The sequence below is a fragment of the Ambystoma mexicanum genome, chromosome 7q (assembly GCF_040938575.1).
Source record: "Ambystoma mexicanum isolate Mex_15411 chromosome 7q, UKY_AmexF1_1, whole genome shotgun sequence".
NCBI lineage: Eukaryota > Metazoa > Chordata > Amphibia > Caudata > Ambystomatidae > Ambystoma > Ambystoma mexicanum.
The window spans coordinates 849,933,506-849,955,929 of record NC_090941.1 but is presented as its reverse complement, the minus strand read 5'-3'; the positions used below and the strand labels follow the sequence as shown (position 1 = coordinate 849,955,929).

Sequence of the window (22,424 nt, the reverse complement as noted above, 5' to 3'; positions counted from 1 at the left end):
CAAGGTTGGAATGACCCGGTAAGTGCCCATTCCGAGAATCCGGACCTGGACACGACTTTGGAGGCAGCCATGGTGCTAATGGCACCATGGCTGCCTCCAAAGTCGTAATGAGGCCCATTGTCTACACTTTTTAAAAGAGGTTCTTCAGTCACAAAAATCAATGAGCCAATAAAATAATCAGACTGCATATCTTCAACGGACAGTTTTAATCCACAATTTCTCAGCATCAATAGCATTCCATTGTTTCCCTTGATTGCATTTCAAATAGGTATCCCTGAACAGTGATTGGATGGAGGTGCGCTCACACCAACTAAGCCAATGAAAACGCAGGGAGAGGCCCCTTTCATTGGGGATCCTGATTCGGCTGGTAGTCCTAGCAGATGTATGAAAAGCACATTGGTTGGCTGCAGCCTTCGTCTAAGACCGGCTCCTTTGTTCTACATTATTCTTCTTTCAACCAAGGGCATTTCTAGGAATTACTTTCTCCAAGAGGGAAAATGTCTGTTCCGCAGAATTGGGGAGTGTGACACAGGTATAAAAGGCATACACTACACCATACCATTAAGGTATGTGGCCTTACCTTCTGCCCTTCTTTATCTCCCTCAAAGCATGTCATCTGCATTGCCAATGTTTCACTGACATCCATCTTTAGCTGACACGGTTACTTTGATGTGACACTGGCAATAGATTATACCACTTATCCCAGCACCGAATGTCAAATGTTGGCATGTCCAAGCGAGACGTTATATACCCACAGTGTATACATGTGCTTTATTCTGAGATACATTTCATGGATCATGAGTACTCGCTGGGTATACTCAGGATCCTCATGGATCATATTCAGATGATCAAGGAGTACATTTGCATACAAAGTATCTGAATGAAAGGTAATTTTCAAGTTCATTGCTTAGCCTGAGAAGCTGCTTTGGGAGGCTGCCATTGACCACCAGCGAGTACCAATGCCCTACATAAGATACTTCTTGTGAGGGAAGGTAGGGTAATATTTACATTTTCTTGGAGAAGATGCCATTTCAGTGGATAGCATATTATCAAGGGGGGAGGGAGGCAGACATAGGAGGGAGGGAGACGTTGGGAGGGAGACATGGCTGCTAACAGCCCACAGCCCTCGCTGAGGCTCAGGCTGGCAGCCGTTAGCAGCCATGACCGCCCCACGATGTGGGGGTGATTGCCATATTTAAATCTGTCTTCTCTCCACTGGTATTCCATCTATATTTTGCAGACCTCGACCAAGCTCTTAAAACAGCACATAGTTTTCCACCAAAAAGTGATAATATGCACATTCCTTGGCTAGTATACGCTGAGGATATAGTGATATTTGATCGTACCCTGATCGGATTACAGAGATAACTGTGTTTCCTGGCTAATTATTCTAGGGCTAACTGTCTGAGAATAAATTACACCAGGACCAAAATTATGGAACGATTTAAATCAAAATGGTTATGGAACTTAGATGGATGAGAATTGAAGAGGTTGAGCGATTTGTCTATCTGGGTACACTATTAACCTCTCATGATATGTGCAATTTGAAGAGACTATTTAACTATTAAAGTGTGCAACAAACTGGCTGAGAGTTTTATGCAGAGAGCAGGTGGTCTATCTGTGGCAGGAATGATTCCATTATATCGCACATATATTCTGCAATGCATAACATATGGGATTGAAACTTATGCAGAAAAAGATGTGCAATGGTTAAAGATATTGGAGGGGAAAATATGGTGTCCCTTTTTTGGATTACGGAAAAGTTTGCCAATAGAGGTCATTAGAATGGAGTTAGATCTGATGTCCCTGATAACTCAGTATAAGACCAAACGTGGCCTATTGTTAAACAAACTATACAGGCTACCCGTACATCCATACTAACCAAATTAGGTAAAACCAATCCCCTTCCTCAAACCCATGAAAACAATATTTAAAGATATTTGAGAAAGCTTGTTATGAATTCCATGATAACATTGGGTGAAACATGAATATACAAAGTAATTATTGGTTATTGGAAAGGACTTCAAATGAACAGATAAGTAGCATAGAACATCTTGCCATAAGCAGTAAAAAATAAATAGTATTCTATACAATATTTTGAACAGTCTGATAACTATCTGATTGTCATCATACACAGAAAATTAAGACATTTTACTATGCAACTGCGTTTGGACTTACTACCGTCATGTATGACGACGGGTGGCTGACATGGGATCCCCAGAAATGAAAGAACATGTAGAATATGTCCCAAATCCCCTTAAACTACGAGGCATCTGTTGACCCTATGCATAGAACTTGTCATGATAAACAGGAAGTACTATTATAATCGGACTCATGACATGACGTTGATTGATCCTGACGAATTTTGGTGGTATATTATTTATGCGAGATCAATTGTATTAACAAATGTAATTTACCAGCTTTGAAAGCAGATATTGGGGAAACCTCCAATCACATGGGTTGAGGATTATAAATTAAATGTACGATGAATTGTTAGTATATAAGTGTAATGTAGGTTTAGGTTTGAGGATATCTATAAATTCATGAATTATGAATGATTAAAAATGACATGTATTTTATTGTCAAAGTTTCTGCAAAAGGTTCATTGTTTAATCATAAATGCACTAATACTAATTTGAACAAAGTGGATAACATATTATCAAGGTATAAATGACATTTAAATGCATGGTATTACTTTCCTGTGGATGCGGCGGCCGCACCAATGAGAAGAGACGGGACGGCCATGAAAGCACATATGAATCCAGCGATGTAGGAAATAAGCCGTGCTTGGGAGGTGGATGAGGCGGCAAGAACTCTTTGGAAATACACTTGCCAGGCAATGCTTCCGAGTGCCTAGAAACAATAGCAGGTTAGAATAAGATCATCGACAACATTTTAAACCACAGGGGCGCATTCCTAGGTATGTTACCCTGACTGCACATATCAAACCTTATTAACATTTCATACCTTTCATTCCAGGGAGGAAGGACAGAAAGACATGTCCATTAAAATGTACATGGGCGAGTCTGGCTCGCTTGATGGCACTCTTGCTCACAGTCAGCATCTGTAATCTTACAACCTGTCATGAACGGCCAATCATTGAATGGCAGCTTTATATCACCATACATTCGCGATTGATAGCACCCCATTAAGTGAAATCATGGTCTGTCAACTGTTGCTTTACAACCATGAAAAAAAGAGTCAACCAAGGGGGCTATGAGCAATCCACCATTGACACAACAATGTTGAAGTGAGAAGGATGACCTTACTTACCGCAAAAAATTGATGTATGACCAGTATACAGGGAAAGTTAGATTTTGTAACAATGGATTGAACGATCCCAAATAATTTGTACCAAAGCAAAAACACCTAAAGCAGGAGCTCCAACCTAGTTCGCCACTTTGCCAGCATGTTTTCATCAATGTTTGAACATGCAACATTTGTTCTCTTGCACTCAAAAAGCCTTGCTCTTTTTGCTGGCTGCTTCCAATTTTCTCAGGCTTTGTGATTTTTCATCCTCTGCTATGTTCAATTGGACAGTCTGCACTCCTGATCCGGACCAGGGCATGGTCAGCACCCTAGGTAATAGGTCCACAGGGGTGGGGGGGTAACTTTTTTTCTTTCTTCACCCTCTTACTGCTTTGGTACTAGAGTAGCAACTCCCCCAACCCTACCTCTCCCATCCTACCTCCTTATGTATGAATTGCTCATCTCGTAACAAGACAAATTGGACTTGTCGTCCCTAAAATGTAATCCCAAAGGAGTCAGAACAAACCACTTAGTGATTTAATGCTTCCTTCATTAGTGTCCATGATGGTGGACAAAGGTGTCAAAGAGGTGCTCGCCCTACTCTGATGAAGGGACGTTTCTTCTTACCCTCACCTTCCCTTCCCATGTTAGGTTATGGCAGAACTGGGCTGGGAGGATAGCTCAGGGGCAACACGTTTGTCTTGGAAGTAAGAAATTGCAGAGCAACACAAGTATGACTCCTGGTCCCGTATTTAGCGCATTGTAAAATAATTAATTAATTAACTGTGATGAAATTACCACTGCTCTGCAAGAGTACGAGGAGTAGTGGCTAAACTACTTAATCAGCCATCACACTACTACAAGTCAACAGTGATCCCAATCATAGAGGTGAAACAGGTACAGCCAAGAAATATACCTCCTTTGCCTTTTGTGGTAAAGTGGGCCCAGGGCAGGCTATAATTTTAAGAGGGGTGTAAATGTGAGCTATCCTCCTGGCCTCTTAAAGATGGATTACCTGGATCATTTTATTATGTAATAAAAAAGCCACGTTTACCACATGCTCATGAAATGGCAACCCCTCAGAGGACAATCAAGACCCTTTCCTATGTTCAGTTGCTCAGTCTCTGGCTGTTTTGTTCTACTGTCACCCATGGTCTCAGAGAGGTGCAATGAGCCCACCATGGTAAACTAATGACTTAATCTTCAGTAAAGTATGTTACTAATATTGTAAACTGGTAAACTGTTAAAATATACAATTTTGTTTTATTTTTTACCCTTACAGCCAACGCACCCCCATCATTTGGAAGGGATAGTGGACTGTATACCATACTTGGAAAGTTGAGAAAGTTAGGAAATTATTATCCAATACAAGAAACTAGAGGAGATACAAGAACACCATCCAGGTGATTAGACATTACGAAACATGACAGTAAGCTGTTGAAACTGGATACATTCTTATCTAATTACATTTTTGTAAACATTCTTTTTAGACAGAATCAAGTGTGAAGACAAATATTGAACCAAAGAGCTCCTGATGAAGGAACATATTCCTGAAACGCGTTGAACAAACCTTTAGGATATTATAACATGGGAAATATATTACTGTAACCGAATGAGAATTGTTGAGAAAGTGTTACTGTTGCACTACTTGTTTCGAAAAACGTTTTTCTGAAAACTTGCTTTTTTGTTCAGAGAATTAACTTGAGTGTGAATGTTGAAACAGACTGATTATGTTAACAGAACTTCCAATTAGTTTGAAACTTTACTTTCTTCATAGAAAACAGTAAAATATGATTGTTTTACTGATACATTTATATATCAATTCTTTATTTTTTGTAGTTATTTAACACAAACCGGCTGTGCGAGGGACGGGAGAGTTCCACAAGTTTTGTGGACATCTGTTGTTGTTCATTCGTGCTGGCCAATGATGTCAACTCGCCACAATCATGGGGGTGTGGACAATGCTGATGCTACTGAGCCAGCAGGTGTAGCAAATGTGCCAGGTCTTTTCAGCACAGGTGTGTGTATTGTGGTGAAATGCCTCCAGTGTTTTTGAAAACATATTAGTCAGTTGTGTATTAGTAGCACATGCTACCAAATATATAATCAATGCATAATTTGCCAGAGGTTGTGCGTTTGTTGGGAGCAGGCTCCCCACAAAAAGTATTATTAGGTCTACTTCAGGTGGCGGGAAAAAGGGCTATGGTGAAGATCCAAACCCCTGCACTCATTGATTGGTCAGGAGGTTTCTGCCCATTCTGCTCCATCTCCAGGCCTCGTGGCTACAGATCAGTGACGCACTGCGTCATTGCATGACCTACATGTGCACACGCACACGCTGGACATCTATTTACACTATTTCCCAATGTAAGTGCATAGATTTCACATGCTTTTTGCTTTTGCAGAAAGCAGGACGCATGCATTTGCAGAGATGGTGCATATCGCCTGATTCTTCAGATGCCGGCTCCTGATAATATCCAAAGCGAGCAGGCACTGTGCATGGTTGAAGGAGTGGCTGAAAGGTGTGTAATGCTATGAGGTAAAAGCTAATGCAATAGAGTGCAATGTTAAGGGCCCCTCTGTGTGCACCTAGAACAGATAATGCCATGCATCTTCCTGGTGATATATGTCCAGTGACCGGTTCATGACATTCTATTGGAGTTAAACTCGTATCTGTCCATTAAGTGGTTCTGGCCATGGTCAATGCAACGGTCTATGTGTTATGTGATAAAGTGCAGAGCCATGGAATGTGATCCTAAAATAAAAGCAACATTGATGTCGCATAGTGGCAGAATCATATATTTTGCTCTCTGTAGAGGAACACAGTACCAACAAGTTACAACTGTATCATGCTGTAACATAGGGAATATTTCTTAAGGATCTGTGCAGCCGAGTCAGCGTCAGCCACTGGGTAAGCATGAGCATGATAGAGGGTTCCAAACATGGATGTTTCTCATGATATCAGTGCCCCCCCCCCGCCAGATCAGGAGGACAAGAAGGACTTCACATGTCATGCTAATTAAATACCTGGACTTTTTGCTGACAATTTAATAAAATGCCAGTGATGCACTAATACAAGTAGAGTAGCTCTTCCAGGAAAGACTGGTGCATTAAATTGTCCATGGGAAGTATAGCGGCCATGCTGAGAAATCCTTCTCTCCCTTTCCGAGAGGAACAGCCATTTGAGAAGTGGAGGACTGTCTGTTGAAATGATGGGCCATCCAGAGATCATGTAGGTTGGTACAAGTTAATTTTATTAAGTCGTTGACAAGGTAGGTGCTTAGATAAGGGGCAACATACTGCTGTACTTTTAAAAGGGTATAACACTGCCCTATCAAAAGTACAGCAGCCCTAGTGAAAAATGCTGTTCTGTCCTATAGGAAGGGGTGCAACTCCTCCAATCTGTGTAGTTTGGTGGAATGGTGCAAAAGAGGCCTACTGGCCCTCTCAGTGACTGCACATCAAGGTGGGATCGCCGCAGAAATTGCACATAGCAACCCTACTATTCTACAGATGGTGACACTGATTCATCTGATTGTAGAAGCAAGTGATGCTTTCCATTCTGGAATTGGGACAAAAGGGGCTGTAGAGTGCTATGTCCTGACTTCATGGGACACTAGGGTTGTACAGCCCATGCTGAGGATTGCAACAATGCTTATGTGTCCGTAATGTCAAATACAAATTGTAGCCATTCTGATGAAACATACCTTGCAATCCCTTTTTAAAGTAAAGGGCTCCTGATGAGTAGTGCCATGCTGTTCCATTAAAACTGTTGCTGCCCATCAGAGTCTAAGTGAACCCAGCTGAGATGCAAACCCATGACCTGCATTTTGAATGTATATTTGTCCAGTAGACAGATTAACCCATAACGCAAAGTCAAATTTCCGACTGCACCGCCTCAGAGGTATTCTGCCTTTCCTCTCCTTCCCCCAGAAGCTCATGGTATCCCAAGCCCTGGTTCTCTCTAGCTTGGACTATTGTAACAGCCTCTTTCTAAATCTACCTGCCTCTACTCTCCGCCCTCTTCAACTAATCCAGAACAGGACTGCAAGACTTGCCCGTGGCCTCAAGCCCTGCAATCGTATCTCTCCAGCTCTGACATCTCTTCATTGGCTCCCAGTGGATGCAAGGATTAAATTCAAAACCCTCTGCATTGTCCACAAGGCTTTCTGGGGCCTGGTACAAAATACCTTCAGCTATCCCTCTGCAAATACCTCCCCTCTCGAGCTCTTTGCTCCTCTACCTCCAACTCCCTCAGGGTCAGTCGTTTTTCAAAGAAACGAGCTGGGGATAGATCTCGGTATTCGGCTGGGGCCTCCCTCTGGAACAGCCTACCTGCCACTCTAAAACTTGTGGAGAACCATCTCTGGTTCCAGAAGCACCTCACGACCTTCCTCTTTTCTTCTGCCTTCACTCCCCCTCTCCCCTGCTGATCTGTTCTCTCTTGGCACCGTGCACCTGGCCACCCTCTGTCCTCCGGGCCCAGGTACCTGCTCACCCAGCCAACCTCCCGCACTGCCTCCGGGCCGCCACCCCTTGCACTGGGGTCTGTATCTGTACCCATACAGCCCCCCCACTTTTTTCTTCCAGCACTTATCAGACCTACCCTGTCTGCTGCCTTAAACCTAGCACTTGCAAATTGCTGGCTGCAATAAAACTGTGTGTTGCCTTTATTATTTATTTATTGTTATTTATCTGTTTCTCCTCTGCTTCGCACTTTCCACTTTTCCCCCCTTCCATGCACTTTTCCCCTCCCCCATGCACGTGCGCGTTCTCAATGTCACTGGGCCTAGTAAAATCACTGTTTTGTTCTCCCTGTTCCCCTCCCCTCCCTTGCCTTGTCGAGCTCTGAAACACTTGTGTACGAGCGCAATAGAAATAAAATATCAATATCAATATCAATACCAGGATTGGAACCTTCGAAATATAGGTTACTCCCAAATATCTTGAAACACTTGTTTATAGGCGCGTTATAAATGCCATATCATATCATATCATATAGCACAAGCGTTAACTGAATGGGGTGTGCTTCACATCAGGCTGGTGTCCGCAGAATCTGGGCATTGTTCGTAACATGTAACACTTGCCTGACGTGTGACTGCCATTGCTTGAGTCCCACTGGCTAAAGGAAGTGATGCCCTCTATGCAAATGAGGTGATTTATAAATAGGTTGGTGCCTTTGAATGGCTAGTACTTGTGGGCTTAGACACTGTTCGTCATATTTCATTCATGTGGGATGGAGAAGTCATGAAATATGCCGGATTAACACCTCTATGAAGGATGACTCCTAGAGAATTTCAAGCTTCTCACACTTCCCGCCGGAGTTCATTGTACCTCTCTTTGTCTTCTTGCTTCCAAGGCGAACACGTTGCCCCTGAGCTATCCTCTCGAGACGAGGATGAAGGTTCCACCACTAAAATTACTTCTTGTATAGGAAATCATGATGTGTCAATGGATAATCAGATTGTCTGTATTTTAGTCATATAGAACTTACTTGACTCAATGTGGAGCTGCTACAAGGGTGGACTAGAGAAAGACTGAGGCACAGGCATTGGCAGAAACATGGTGTGGGTGGGGGGGGTCGTTCACCTCCTCTTCCATGCCCGATGCTCCCCTTTGGCTCCCACAGGGCCGACCATGCTGTAGGAACAAGTGGAGCGAATTTCAACCGTGCAAGAATTTTATCGCATACGGACTAACAAATATAACCTTTACTAATTTCTTACCTATTAACACTAACCCTAAAATAGTAAATAATTAGTGATTGGAATGGTGCAAACTATGGGTTCAGATGCTGAATTCGGGCACAGACTCTGTGATGCTGGTTTGGAAAATAAAATGCACAAATTACAAATCCACCTATGGTGTGTGGATGGAAGGCTGCGCAATGAATTTTCAGAATCATTCTGCCTGAAACAGTCCATTGTGTGAGCACAGGTGTTTCAAAGGGCCAAGGGCCACTGAGATCAATGCACTATAAAGTTCACTGTGGACAAATAGGAAGGCTTGGAAAATGACTATGGTAAAGAATACATATTGGATATAGGAGCAAAGGTGACAGCAGAAAAGTGGACCTACAAAAAGAGGGAGGAGCGGTTGATTTGTGGGGCTGATCGAGAGAGAGAGTGGAGGAAGGAGGTTCGAGAGAGAAAAGGAAAAGACATTCTGGAATCCGATGCCTTGCTGCGTGGCTGCGTGTGTGCTGGATTTGCAGTGTTGAGCTGAGCTGGGCAGCACCAGAAGGAGGGTGTTGGGCGATTCTTGGATGAGTCCTGACTTGCAGCTGAGGGGAGAGACGGCCTGCGTCCTGCCGTGCAGACGAAGTGACATTGATCACTTGGTAAGCACTAAGTGCCAAACAAAGAGAGATTCTTACATGTTTTAGATAACCATACACGAATTAGCAAAAAGTCAAATTAGGCACGAAACAGGAAAAGCACTTTCTTCTGCATTCACTGGAGAACAAATGTATTTTCATATATGGAGAAAAACACTTGTAAAAAGGGAGTTTACTGCACTCCCAGAGCAACAGTTATAGCTCAGGTTTGATTATAAAAGAAAATGTGTGCTTTGCCAAGTTAGCAAAAGGAAAGGCCTGTTTCACTGGGCACAGAAGAGAGCTTTTTGCCTGGTGTGAAAGAAGCCAGGGAATTGATACTGAAATAGATGTGATTTTGAATGCATTGCATTGACAGGTTATTGTTAATGTTAAAGTTATTTGTACTGCGCACTGTCACCAATGGAATTGGTCTCCAGGCACTTGTGAAAACATTACTATTTGCTAAGCTGTAATATGTTTCTCCCCCAAAGTTTTACATCCATCCAATGTGATATTGCTCTGTGTGTGTTTTTATTATGATCTGCAGAAAACCTATAAAGTGAATTACAGAATCAGAAAAGCTGTGCATGGTTGGTTATTGTGTGAACTGTTCATTCTGGTGATGCATAGAATGTAAGGCGTGGGGGCATTTGATGCCGCATGTGGTAAAAAGGTTAGTGTGCACTGCCTTGCACCAAGTCTGGTAATGGTAACCAAAGAGGACTTCAAATAGAAAAGCTGTTACAGCAAGCTAATCCTAATGTTTTAGATGCATGCTGTTGCAAGTAGTGAAGGTGGCCAGAGGATAGGCATGTTGTTGCATGCTGTTTAAAGGGGTGAAGGTAATCAGAGGTATAGAACCCTACAATGCCCATTACATGTATTTTCTATTAACTAGCATGGATAAATTGTGGCTGCAGCCTCATGCAAGAGATTTACAGTGACCATTACTGGCATAGATAAATTGAGGCCACAGCAACATGAACATGTTTTAAAATGCTCCTTTGTCCTATTGGTGACATGGCATTTACTGGCTTTTTCATGTGCTACGGAGAGAACAAATTGTAAATTGTTTGACTTTGTACCACATTTTTGTCAATAACGGAACTAAAAAATGCATTTTTTCAACACATTATTTAAAAATTGTTCTTAGGGGGATAACCATCCTGGACTCCTCATATATATATATATATATATATTTTGGGCTCCCTTACACAACACGCACTTATTTGGGGTAATATTTAGTCACCTTCACAGAAAATATTCACCAGCCTTGACTGACAGGGACTCATTTAGAATCCTGGTGCCCGTAAAGGTCCATCTGCCCCCTGGCACCAAAAGATGCCTCCAGTACAGTACAGGGTGCACGGACACACAGTTATCATGGTAAGGTAAAGATTTCCCTTTCTTGCTTTTTTCTTTCCACTCCCCTTGCTATTACCCATGGCCAAGACTGTTTATGAAATATTACCAGATGGTGTTTACAGACAGTAGCAAAATACCACCCGTTGCTGAACTCTAGGTCCTAGGACAAACACAGGCTCCTTCTATGTCCACACACATACAGCATTCCATCTTGAAACAATTGTGTATAGGCGTGTTACAAATGTGATATCATATCATATCATGTGTTTATAGGTGGTACGGCATTGTAGATGTCAGTCATGCATAATGACAGTCAGGCCCCGGGTCCAATAATGAGCAACCCTGAAGATTGCTGTTCTTCCACGAAAAGAAGAAAGCCATAAAAGCAGACACCTAAACAGCCATCTTCATGGGGCATATTATCTTACCAAAAATATAAGATCATCCACCCATCTTGCAAGATACTCAGTCTCGATCTTGCCAATCCAGGGAGCTTGATACAATTCATGAACTGCGGTGTAAGCAATGTTTGTAGTTGCTGGGTTCATCAAGGCAAATGGCGCACACGTACACTGCATTGAAAACACAATGAGTTAAATGTTAAAATGTTAAATGTTAAAGGTATTTGTACCGCGCACCTTCACCAACGGAGTTGGTCCCCAGGCGCTCCAGTGTGAAGTACTAATATATCAAAATATTCCATATAAAATCGAGGTGACAGATACATAGGTGTAGACAGTTAATAACCATTCCACTTCGCTTCTTGATGTAGCTAGAAGATGTTTGCAACATTACTTTTATGCCCACTGCCTATTGTGGACGAACTTACACTAAGGTTTAAGACCTATTTCTCAGTGGATGACTGGGACTATGCATTATTATTTTTGGTCATGGAATACAACCCCATGGAAAGGAACTGTCGCCTTGTTTTCAATAGCAACATTGGTTCTGTGTTTTAAATAGTCAAAACAATTTCAGCGTCCACCCGAGCACTCATGTAATGTCACCAAAATCATAGCAAGGCAGAAGTGACCACAAATGCCCTTCGATCGCCAGTCACATCACAGTAAGAGTGACTTCTGAGCCTGCTAATTTCACAGGAGGTGAAACCTGACATTAACGGAATGAAAGGAAGCAGTTAAAGGAAATCCTACAATTGGTATACATCTGAATGATGCCTATAAAAACCTAAAAGCAGATGCAAATCAGATTTACGGGTTGCAGGGGATCACTGAGGGGTATCTCACTCAGGGTAAGATTACTCCTAAATGATGGTTTTGTCATCAGATACTGCACAACTCAACACCTGTCCATCTGTTCCTTCTTGGTTGCTGGGGAAACGGCAGTAGTGCGCAAAAGCTCCCAAATTCTGCTCAAATAGGGGTTAAAGGAATAGTGCGCTCAAAAATATTATTGTCCCGAAGGTTCTGGCATGAATTTTTAAGCATGCGTTGATCGATCGTACACACATTTCTTATGCACCTTACCGTAGTTTTCCTCTTTTTTACACATGCGAAATCAGGCAGCAGGGCACGGCCATCTTGTGCTGATCCTATCGGTTGCCACATCGCCCAAGGTGGACTGCCCTGGCTGCGCTAAATCATATCCCCCGCTCCTGAGGCTGACATCCCCAAACCTAGTGATTTTCTCTGCCTATCTCTATGACGTTACTGGGAAGCGTAGCCAAGCGCACCCAGTCATCACCTACATGTTAATGTTAGTTAACGCAGAACTCGGAATATCAACACACATCATCTCACAACACAGCGTGTCCCAATTTTGAATATAAAACTATACTTTTAAACGAAATAGCAAAACTTTACAATTTGTAAAGTACTTTTATTTCACAATAAACACTCCGAGAACATCCGTCGATTGCCATATTCAAGCAAATGGGTAATTTTTTGTTTGTTCTCGATCCACAAATGTTTATTGTGAGTCACACGGTGTTCCTTTTGGGTATAAGAAGCGCATTGGACGCACCGTGAATCGCTAGCCTTGGGCATCAGCTTGGCGCTAGGCCACCGTAAACAATGTCAGGTTGCTCCTTATCGCTGGTACGGCGTAAGGGCATATCGACCCATGGCGATCGTCCCAAAAAAGTGTCATTGTGATCCAGCCATTCAAGTGTATCTGCAGCTGCCTGTTAAAATACCTGTCAGTTGATATCTGGAATCGATGACAATCGCAGAAAGGCAGGATGTAGCTGTTTGAAAAACATAACAGAAATGTGTCTCAGTAGTCGATCTTTATTACAATTTATCATTTTACCCATTAATTCGGCCCATGTTAAAACTAATGATGAACACAGACATGAAACAATTGGTACACAGAGAAAACAATGTAAAAGTAGTCTACAATTTTCTTCAGAGGTTAGTGCTATGGAGTATGTTCAGCTCTAAATGGTATGCGGAAGTTGACCCTAAAATTCGAAGAACACATATACGGCATTTTAATTAAATATTAGTGTAGAATTTGGCGTTTGTGGAACCTGGGGGAACCTAGTGGTAGACTACATGTATCTCAATGCTGGACTGCCCATGTACCCGGGACAAAGACAAGTACACACACCGGTTGTATTTGCGTGTCGTTGCAATATGCCACAAAGAACATCCCAGTACAATGTAAGCCAACAATAATGGTCGGCTATTGATACGTTGACTAATTGGTCTATAAAATCGTTGAAAGTAAAACTTACATAATATTCGCCATTTCCATTCTCTTGGCGTAACTCAAAGACTTTGTTCAGATCAACACATTTTCATAAAATTAAATTACCTGTTCCTTTGTCGAGTTTTGAAATGGTGAATCTTATCATATTTGACGGTATTACGCCCCTCCCTTCATTCATTCCTTTCGGAATCCTCCCTTTCTTTCAAGGTTGAAAAACTATTGAACTTTATACTGTGTACGATGCGTGGTTTTGCTCAGATCACAAGCAAAAATTCAAAGCCCATGACCTTCACTCAGAATGGGAGCCAATAGCCCTTCAGACCATGGTGGCATTAGAAATATTTTTGAAAAACATATGAATTGTTTGCTGCCATCCACCAATGGCGCGTGACATTTCTAGTGATTTACTTTGTTCCTCTGAACAATTTCGCACTATCCCAGCGACTCCCACAGCCAGCCCACACCACCTTTCAGCTCAGCCCATCTCCTGTTTACACGGCAAATCACGTAAACATTTTCCGCAAGGAGCAAGTCTCGAGCCCTTACAAAATGTGCTCGTACTAGACTTTCCAAGCAAGCCCTGCTGCAACCCCCTCCTGCCAGGCTGCGGTCCCCTAAACCTATGACCACAGTTCTCCTTGAACGCATCTGGTTTCCAGACCCTAACCCCGCACCACCTGAGCCTATATATTAGAGGTCTATAAATTGCACACGTGTGTTTGTACTATCCCACTTTGGGTCACTAGCGAGGTGAAGGGTGTGGGGGTCTTGCCCCTGAGGCAACCACCGGGGGCAGGGATTGATAGCTGACAGGTCTGGCACATCAGAGCTAGAAAGGGGGTGGTGTGACACATGTTAGTTTAGGTCAGAATTTACTATGACTGGGGTCTTGTTTTATTGGGAGGCAGTCTGGGGTGGTCAGCAAGGAAGGGTCACACTTCTGGTGCATGAAAAGAATAGATTTAGAGGGGCACAAGGTTGAACAAACAGTAATTTCCCAGCAGCGGGGGTGAGAGATGCAGGAGAACATTTGTTGAGATGGATGGACAACTACAAGTCATGGTTTGGCCCTGACACACACAGGACCGTGATCTCAGATGAAGAATTAAATTAATACATTCTTTGTTCGCAACATCTTGTCTCGGCGCATCCATGAGAAAGGGACTTGCAATGCACAGGCGCAGGAGGAAAAAGGTGGGGGCTGTCAGTGCTCACTGTTCGCGGAGCTGCTGAGGGGGAGGGGAAACTTTGCGATGCCAGAACGGCGGCCTAGTCCAAAGTTGGAGTCGAGGGTACACAAAATGGAGTCCAAGTGTGTCTAGCAATAGCCCCACCTCTGCTTATGTCAGGGCCCTCTTCCCCATGGCTGCAGAAGGGCAAAGGAGGCATCCCCCATGAGTGCAAGAGCAGGGTGTCACTTTCGCATATAAGGTATGGGGGCTAGGGGCTCAAACGACCCACTCCTTCCTTACATTAGCAACGACCCCCAACACATGCCCCCATGAATATATTGGTCAGAGTGCAGCTATTTCTCACCAACAACCCACTTTGATGCACTGTTTTGCTCACAGTCAGTAGTTCTTGTGTGCCGATTATCCTATCTAGCCTAGGTCTCATTCCTTTTGTGGGACAAGTAGTTATTCTGCTATTTGGGAAACCCAAAGTTGCTTTCATGCTGTCATCCATCTGCCCCTCCCACGATCAGCGAAGGTCTCACAGTCAGTAGTTCTTGAGTGCCGATTATCCTATCTAGCCTAGGTCTCATTCCTTTTGTGGGACAAGTAGTTATTCTGCTATTTGGGAAACCCAAAGTTGCTTTCATGCTGTTATCCATCTGTCCCTCCCATGATCAGTGAAGGTCTCACAGTAGCTTGACGAAACTGGGAAGTGTGAAAGCACAGCGTTACATTGTATGGAATTCATAAAAATGGTTCTTGTTGAAAAAAAATTGACAAAGAGGATAGATTTCAAAAGACAAATTGGATGCTTTATTTGGCACTTTATATAAACATTGTTGATCAAAAAAACAGATGGTAATCATTTGTACCTGGAAGTGAACTGTTCCACAAGCTCTGCTTTAGGTGGACAGGGCACATTTGCAATGTTTTGTGGCAATGTATGTGTCCCCGGAACAAAATCGTGCACGATTCCGTGAGTATGTATGTCCAAGACAGTCATAATAAGATCTTTCACAAAATCGAATTCCATTTCCTCGTATATTGGCTTGACCACCCATTTTTTGCTTCTTTTCGTGAAGGCCATTGTGTATCGAAGCATCCCAAAGTTTCCCACAGTCCTCAATTGTTCACACCCTACATTCTCATTATGCACTAATACCGCTACTAATGTCCTATGTTGCATCGTCTATGCCAAAATTCAATCTCTTGGGGCTGTACTTTAGGCATATATTGTGGAACACCTCCAATTCTCCCATGTGATAGAATTCTGTGAGTCCCTTCACATCTCTTGATAGAGTTTTATCAAACACAATCTTCTCAAGAGCTTTGTGTGGAGGTAATGATGGAATCAACCACTTCTTCTTCCGTTCCTGCTCCGGCGACAAAGGGCCATGTGCAAATTGGTGGAAATGTTGGTTTTCTGCCCAAGAGTGAACGTTGGAACAGTGGTGCATTAGTGACCACCATTTTTCTAGTAGAATTTCCACAGACCCATCACAAGTTTTGGAGCTCCACCAAAGATGGTTGCTGAAAGACTGGGACCACTGTAAAATATTTTCCGAACCTTTTTTTGTTTTCCTGCAGCTAAGATTTTTTTATTGATTGATTTGGCAACATGCCATACATCAAATTGATGGTGAATATTTGGAAACTGCTCTCTCATTGTCTTGGCTATTGAAACATGTCTGTCTGTCCATGGCTATGAGGTCGATTTACATTCCCTTCGATTGGAGATCTTCCAGGGATTTTATAAAAGCAAGTTTCTCCATGGCCACTGAGGATTTACATTCGGACACCTGCATGACCACCATAATCACAATTCTTTTTAGTTTCCATGTCCTGAAAGTGGTATGTGCAGTACTTTGCTGAAAATCCGGGGCTGTCACACTGTCCATCGCCAGCTAGCCTGAACTGTTTTTCTGTGAATGTACTTTGAATAGACATTTGTTCAATTTTCCAAGCTTCACTAATAGCAGGGAATATATATTGACATTGATATTTGTAGTACTGCATTTTAGAAAGGAACTGGAGTCCCACAAATTGGCAGGAACTGGACACCTTACTGAAACTAGAGCCACTGAAAAGTAAAGCAGCTGCACACAGTAGATTTCCAGCTAGCAGTTTCCCCAGCATCAGTTGAGTGGACCATGAACATTTTGTATGGAGCATTTCACAGGTGGCTTGTATTTTGAGGTTACTGCCTTGTGATACATGAGTCACATTCACCAATGGCTTCCCGCATACTTCCCCTCTCACTGGATGCACACATTTCAGCATCATTATAATCTCCATCAGGCAGCTGTCGAATACAATGTATTTGGGCTCCTTTATTAGACTATCATCCTGCATGAATGTTGTTTCTGACTCAACTGTGGTTGACATATCAGCCCAACTGAACAAACTGTAGTCGAGATCTTTGGCTAGTTCCTCGGTCTATTGTGTTGATGCTTCAGTCTCTGTTATTTCAGCTTCTGTTACTTGAACACGAATTGGAGAAAACATCAATGATAATTGTTTTTTGGGTGGCCCTTTTTTGGCAGGTGTCGATTGTGTCATGTGGTCTGCGTCTGATTCTAAAGCATCATCATTACATTCAATTTCATCTTCATCTGGTGGAGCTCTCGCATTGGTCCAACAACACTTTGCTGGCTTCGCCGGTCACATTCAATTCATTTTCTGGCCATTGGGCAAAAGCCTCTCGAGTATGCTTATTGATTTGAACACACTGCGCCTCAAATAATAGTTGCTCCAAATCAGTTTGGCAAGCAGCATCTCTGATTTCTGTAGCTGTCTGTGTCTGCATAGTTCATACACCTTCAGGCTTCTAGAAGACGGGTTGGAAAAACAAGTTCAATGTAAATCCAACATACAGTATATGGCACTTTAGATTTTTTTAAAAGCATGTTATGAAGGCAACAACACAAAACACTGTTTGAAAATGAAATTGTTAGCTACCTTGACTTTCTTGGTTTTCTGTGAAACCTTCTACTTCACTGTAATGACTGCACCAGCAAGCTCGCCCGCCAACTCGGACCCACGTGTCTCCTCTTCTATATCCCTATCTTGTATAAATCCCTAGAAAAGAGTATTCATTAAAAATAAGTAATTCGTATTTGAAATCAAATTATTCCATCGCACACATGATTTACACAGATACCCTCGTACACTGTGCATGTCACTTAGTCAAAATATACATTTCGAATTTCACCTGATTGATGGCTAGTTTACTCGATCAAAGATGACCGTGAAAGAAACCCACTGATTGAAATGTTGCACTGAAGCAATTTGGAAAAGATGCTAGTTTATAATAATGTCAATGTCTAATGGTATCAGATCTAGGGCCAACTTTCTTTCATTGGAGGGAACTGTCAGTATGCATACCCCTGGCCCCGTATCAGCTCCGAAGGATGATGTAATTGTAGTGGAAGTACCAGCATCAGCCTGTAAAACAGTACTTGTTTTAGTATGGATGAAAAAAGTGAAATTGAACACACACAATGTGATGCAGACAATGGTACATATCAATAAAAATCCATAAATGAAACATGTAAACAAACGATAGGATATGTAAATTTGATAATATTATCCCAAATTCCATGCATGAAACATTTCCGGAACTGAATAGCTAAATAAAACTACATGATGCACGCTCAAAGTTGTTGTTTACTCCAGGAAAGGCATGGATGCAGAATCTTGCTCCTTCATATTCAGTGCATTGTCATGGAGTTGTAAAGGCAAAATTAGATTTGATTTAGAAATGCTAACCCCACAAATTGACATGTAAAGCAACCCATTACGAAAAGATTATGCTTATTTCCAAGAGCTCTATAGCATAGTTATCTGTGCCCATAAATCGTTTTCTATGATGCTCCTAAAACCAAGGACAGGTGTTTAGCAAAATGGGGTTTAGTTATAAAGCAATACAATCTTGTAAATATGAAAAGTATTATAAGGGACATTTACACCAAAAACACCAATCCGTCCATGTAGTTACCTGTTCAGTACCCCAAGGCCTACAGCTAAATCAGGAACCATAACTCACCTGAGGCAGCGTGTGCATGAAATTGATTCAGAATTGCATTTGGAAGCAATTTACGAGACGTTCTGTGTCAAAGCTACTTTGTGTACTGCGATTGGTCGTGCATATTAGTGGCAAAGTGCAGGCTGCAGATGCAGAATTGATCACCCCTCGAGTCCCCAAGACTTCATGGGCTCTACTTTCAAACTCTTCTGGCGCAAGCCTGCAATATCTGACCCATTCTCTTATTAGATCTATATTCCTCGGGATTACATGCATTGCAGTGACTTTAGGTTTGTCCTGGGTCTTAGAGCGGCAACCGTAAACCGTACATGCAGGCATTGTTGGAAATTCTATAAAAAATAAAGGTCAACATTATGAGAAAATTACTTTGCATAAAAGCGTGAGAAAGATGGAATTATATCATACATTTTTCTACGCAGTCCATGATTTGGTCACCGAAGCAAAACCTGTGTAGCGTAGCCGGCTGTATTATAGCATAACTTTCATGCACAATTCATTGATGTGACGCAAATCGTAACATGTTACTCGCCCCTTGAATGTACTATCGTGCAGCAAAAGGAAACATGCTTATAGACACGGTCCACGAAGGATGCAATTCGATCCCAATTTACACTGATGACAAGTGCTATATATCGATAACATAACAAATGAACCTTTTGCCATGGAAATGAGATGAATGAACATTATTCTACTCGGTACGTTCCTTCGAAATTGATAGAAATTTAAAGATCAAGGAGATATGATTAGGTGACCTGCCCTTACCTTGACCAACAAACAGTTAGATTCAGCAAGCAGGGTAGTTAGTAGCAGGAGAACAGGGAGATGTTCACAGGTAGCACGATGAAGAGCTGACTCGCAGTGGTCACAGAAGGTCTTGGGTAGGACGTTCACGTGTTGACTTGCAGTGCTCAAAGATGTTATCATGATAAATATCAAGTGGTTTATAAAGAATAAGAAAGGTGGGTGTGTATGTGAATGAATGTCGTGTATATGGCATGGTTTAATGTGGATGGCAGGGGCGCAGCCTGCTTCAAAGGAAGCCTGCCTGGAGACACTGGGTCTCAGGAGGGCATCTGAACAATGACCCCGGCGCGTAAGATACCTTTGAAGTGTACATGGCCTTTGGCACCTTGGCCATTCCCACCCCTGCCAGCCCCCATTGGGAGGGCACATCCACAGGTGCTAACAGTCATTGATTCTGGAGGGGTGGATGGAGGGGCCTGAGGTGTGCAGGAAAGGGCTGGAACACTGCTGAATGGAGACACACTTATGTGGATTGCAGGGGCGTGGCCTGCTTCAAGGGGAGCCTGCCTGGAGACACAGGGTCTAGCTAGGCCATTTGTAGAATGGCCACTGCGCGTAAGATACCTTTGAAGTGTACATGGTGTTTGGCACCTTGGCCGTTCCCACCCCAGCCAGCCCTCATTGGGAGGGCACATCCACAGGTGCTAACAGTCATTGATTCTGGAGGGGGGATGGATGGGCATGAGGCGTGCAGACAAGGCCCGGGAACACTGCTGAATGGAGACACACTTATGTGGATTGCAGGGGCGTGGGCTGCATCAAGGGGAGCCTGCCTGGAGACATTGGGTCTGAGGAGGGCATGTGAACAATGACCCCGGCGCGTAAGATACCTTTGAAGTGTACATGGTGTTTGGCACCTTGGCCGTTCCAACCCCTGGCAGCCCCCTTTGGCAGCACAGATCCACTGGTACCAACTGCCTTTGATAATTGAGGGGGGATAGGGCGTGCAGACAAGGCCCGGAACACCGCTGAATAGAGACACACTTGATTCACTGAAAAATGTAAACAACCATTGATAAAAGTTCTGTTGTGTTTTACTTTGTTGCTGATTTTGATGGCACAAATGTACTACACATTATAAACTTCAGGTTGCAGCACAGTGTGGGAAAATCCACTGTACTGACCGCTGTCACTGGGGAAAGTTTCTCTAATGGCACCAACAACACAGGCAGGTATGACTCGTCGAAGGCAGTGTCCAAGCCTCCCAGGAAGCCACCATGTAAACGAATGATAGGCCACCAGCCTGTACCACCTGTGAAAGAGAAAGATACAAACTGTTTTTAAATGAACAAGATAAGTGTATTAAACCTTAATTGAAAATGAAATTTTGTATCCAATGGCATTGCTGCCAGTACAAATGTTACTTAGACACTGTACAATATTGAACGACTATGCATTCCATTACATTAGAGACACAAAGAAATATTGCTTCATGGTTGTACATGAAATAAACATAAGGAGACCACTATGATTTCCCCAAATTGCGAGTGATGTATAGAATTGCAAGAATATATTTGTTTGGCATTGATAGATCAAAGTTACGACAATATAGGAGGCAGCCATGAAAAGGTAGTGGCCTGATTGCCATCAAAACTAGAGTACACTTACTCATTACTTGGATTGCGAGGGCGAACTGTTGCTCGAAGTTCGTGCATAAGCACCATCGTAATCCTCAACACAGACCGTGCGAGGCAGGCTGCCCTGAAGTCATGCAGCTCGGTAACGCATTGCGGCTGTGCCTCGCCTTTCGATATGTATGAGAAGCATCCAGAGTTTTCTCGGCGGCAGCAGCTCTCCTCCTCGTTTGGAATTACTGCGCACCGATTGCAGGTATACCAGGTGGAAAAGTCGTCCATGCGACTAGGCTCAGGCTCTTCATCTGTTGATTCGTCCTCCCAACTGTCATCTGAAGCCTCATCGTTTGCACATCTTTCTCTTTCGAGTAATTCTGCCTCCGAATACTCCGGCTCATACTGGTAGGGCTGTATTGTTGCCATTATGGGGCAAAATAAAAATGGATAGTAATGGTACTAGTATCTGTTCGCACAGGCTACGAGCAATGAAGGTAGCTGACCAGAGCACCGAAACAAGGCACAGAATACTCTAAAAAAGACAGTGAAACGATTGGAAAAGCAAATCTGATGTTGTCTGATGAGAAGCGGTCTGTTTATACTTATTGAGAAAAGAGGCGTCCTGCCATTTCCATGGAGACATGTCATTAGCTGAAGAGCAGAGACTGTTGACACGAGACGTGCATTGGTGTTGTGAAATGGGCGGTACGTGTCTAGTGATCTCAGCCTCAGGGGCGGGGGATACGATTTAGTGCCGCCAGGGCAGTCCACCTTGGGCGATGTGGCAACGGATAACATTAGCACAAGATGGCCGCGCCCTGCTGCCTGGTTTCGCATGTGTAACAAAGAGGAAAACTACGGTAAGGTGCATGGGAAATGTTTGTATGATGATCAACGTATGCTTAAAAACACATGCCCGAACCCTCGGGACAATAATATTTTTGAGCGCACTATTCCTTTAAATGCTCAGAAGAGTGATAGGTGAGACTCTGAGGAGTTTATATGCATCACAGGAGAGCAAAGTGGGCATAATCTTTAGTACTTATCTGAACTGCTGTTGGATAAGGTTTCAGGCATAGCTTTCTGAAGACACATGTCATCTTGTCCCTCTACACTGATTACCCTTTCTCAGTGCAGTCTTAGAACGACTTAACATAAACATGGATCACCATCTTCTGCATTGCCCTGGCGTATACCAATGAGTACTGCTTCCCTAGACCAAA

The 22,424-nt window shown here is 43.0% G+C and overlaps 1 protein-coding gene across 1 annotated transcript in view; it reads right to left on the bottom strand.

Annotated features, from left to right (window-relative positions):
• The window catches only part of LOC138527919 (high affinity choline transporter 1-like), a 460,733-nt gene that overhangs the window by 74,705 nt on the left and 363,604 nt on the right, over nt 1-22,424 (bottom strand). The window contains exons 5-6 of the mRNA XM_069639281.1: nt 11,362-11,505; nt 2,702-2,853 (exon numbers count right to left, since the gene is read on the bottom strand). Coding sequence (XP_069495382.1) covers nt 2,702-2,853; nt 11,362-11,505 — 296 coding nt within the window. The remainder of the gene's footprint in view (nt 1-2,701; nt 2,854-11,361; nt 11,506-22,424) is intronic.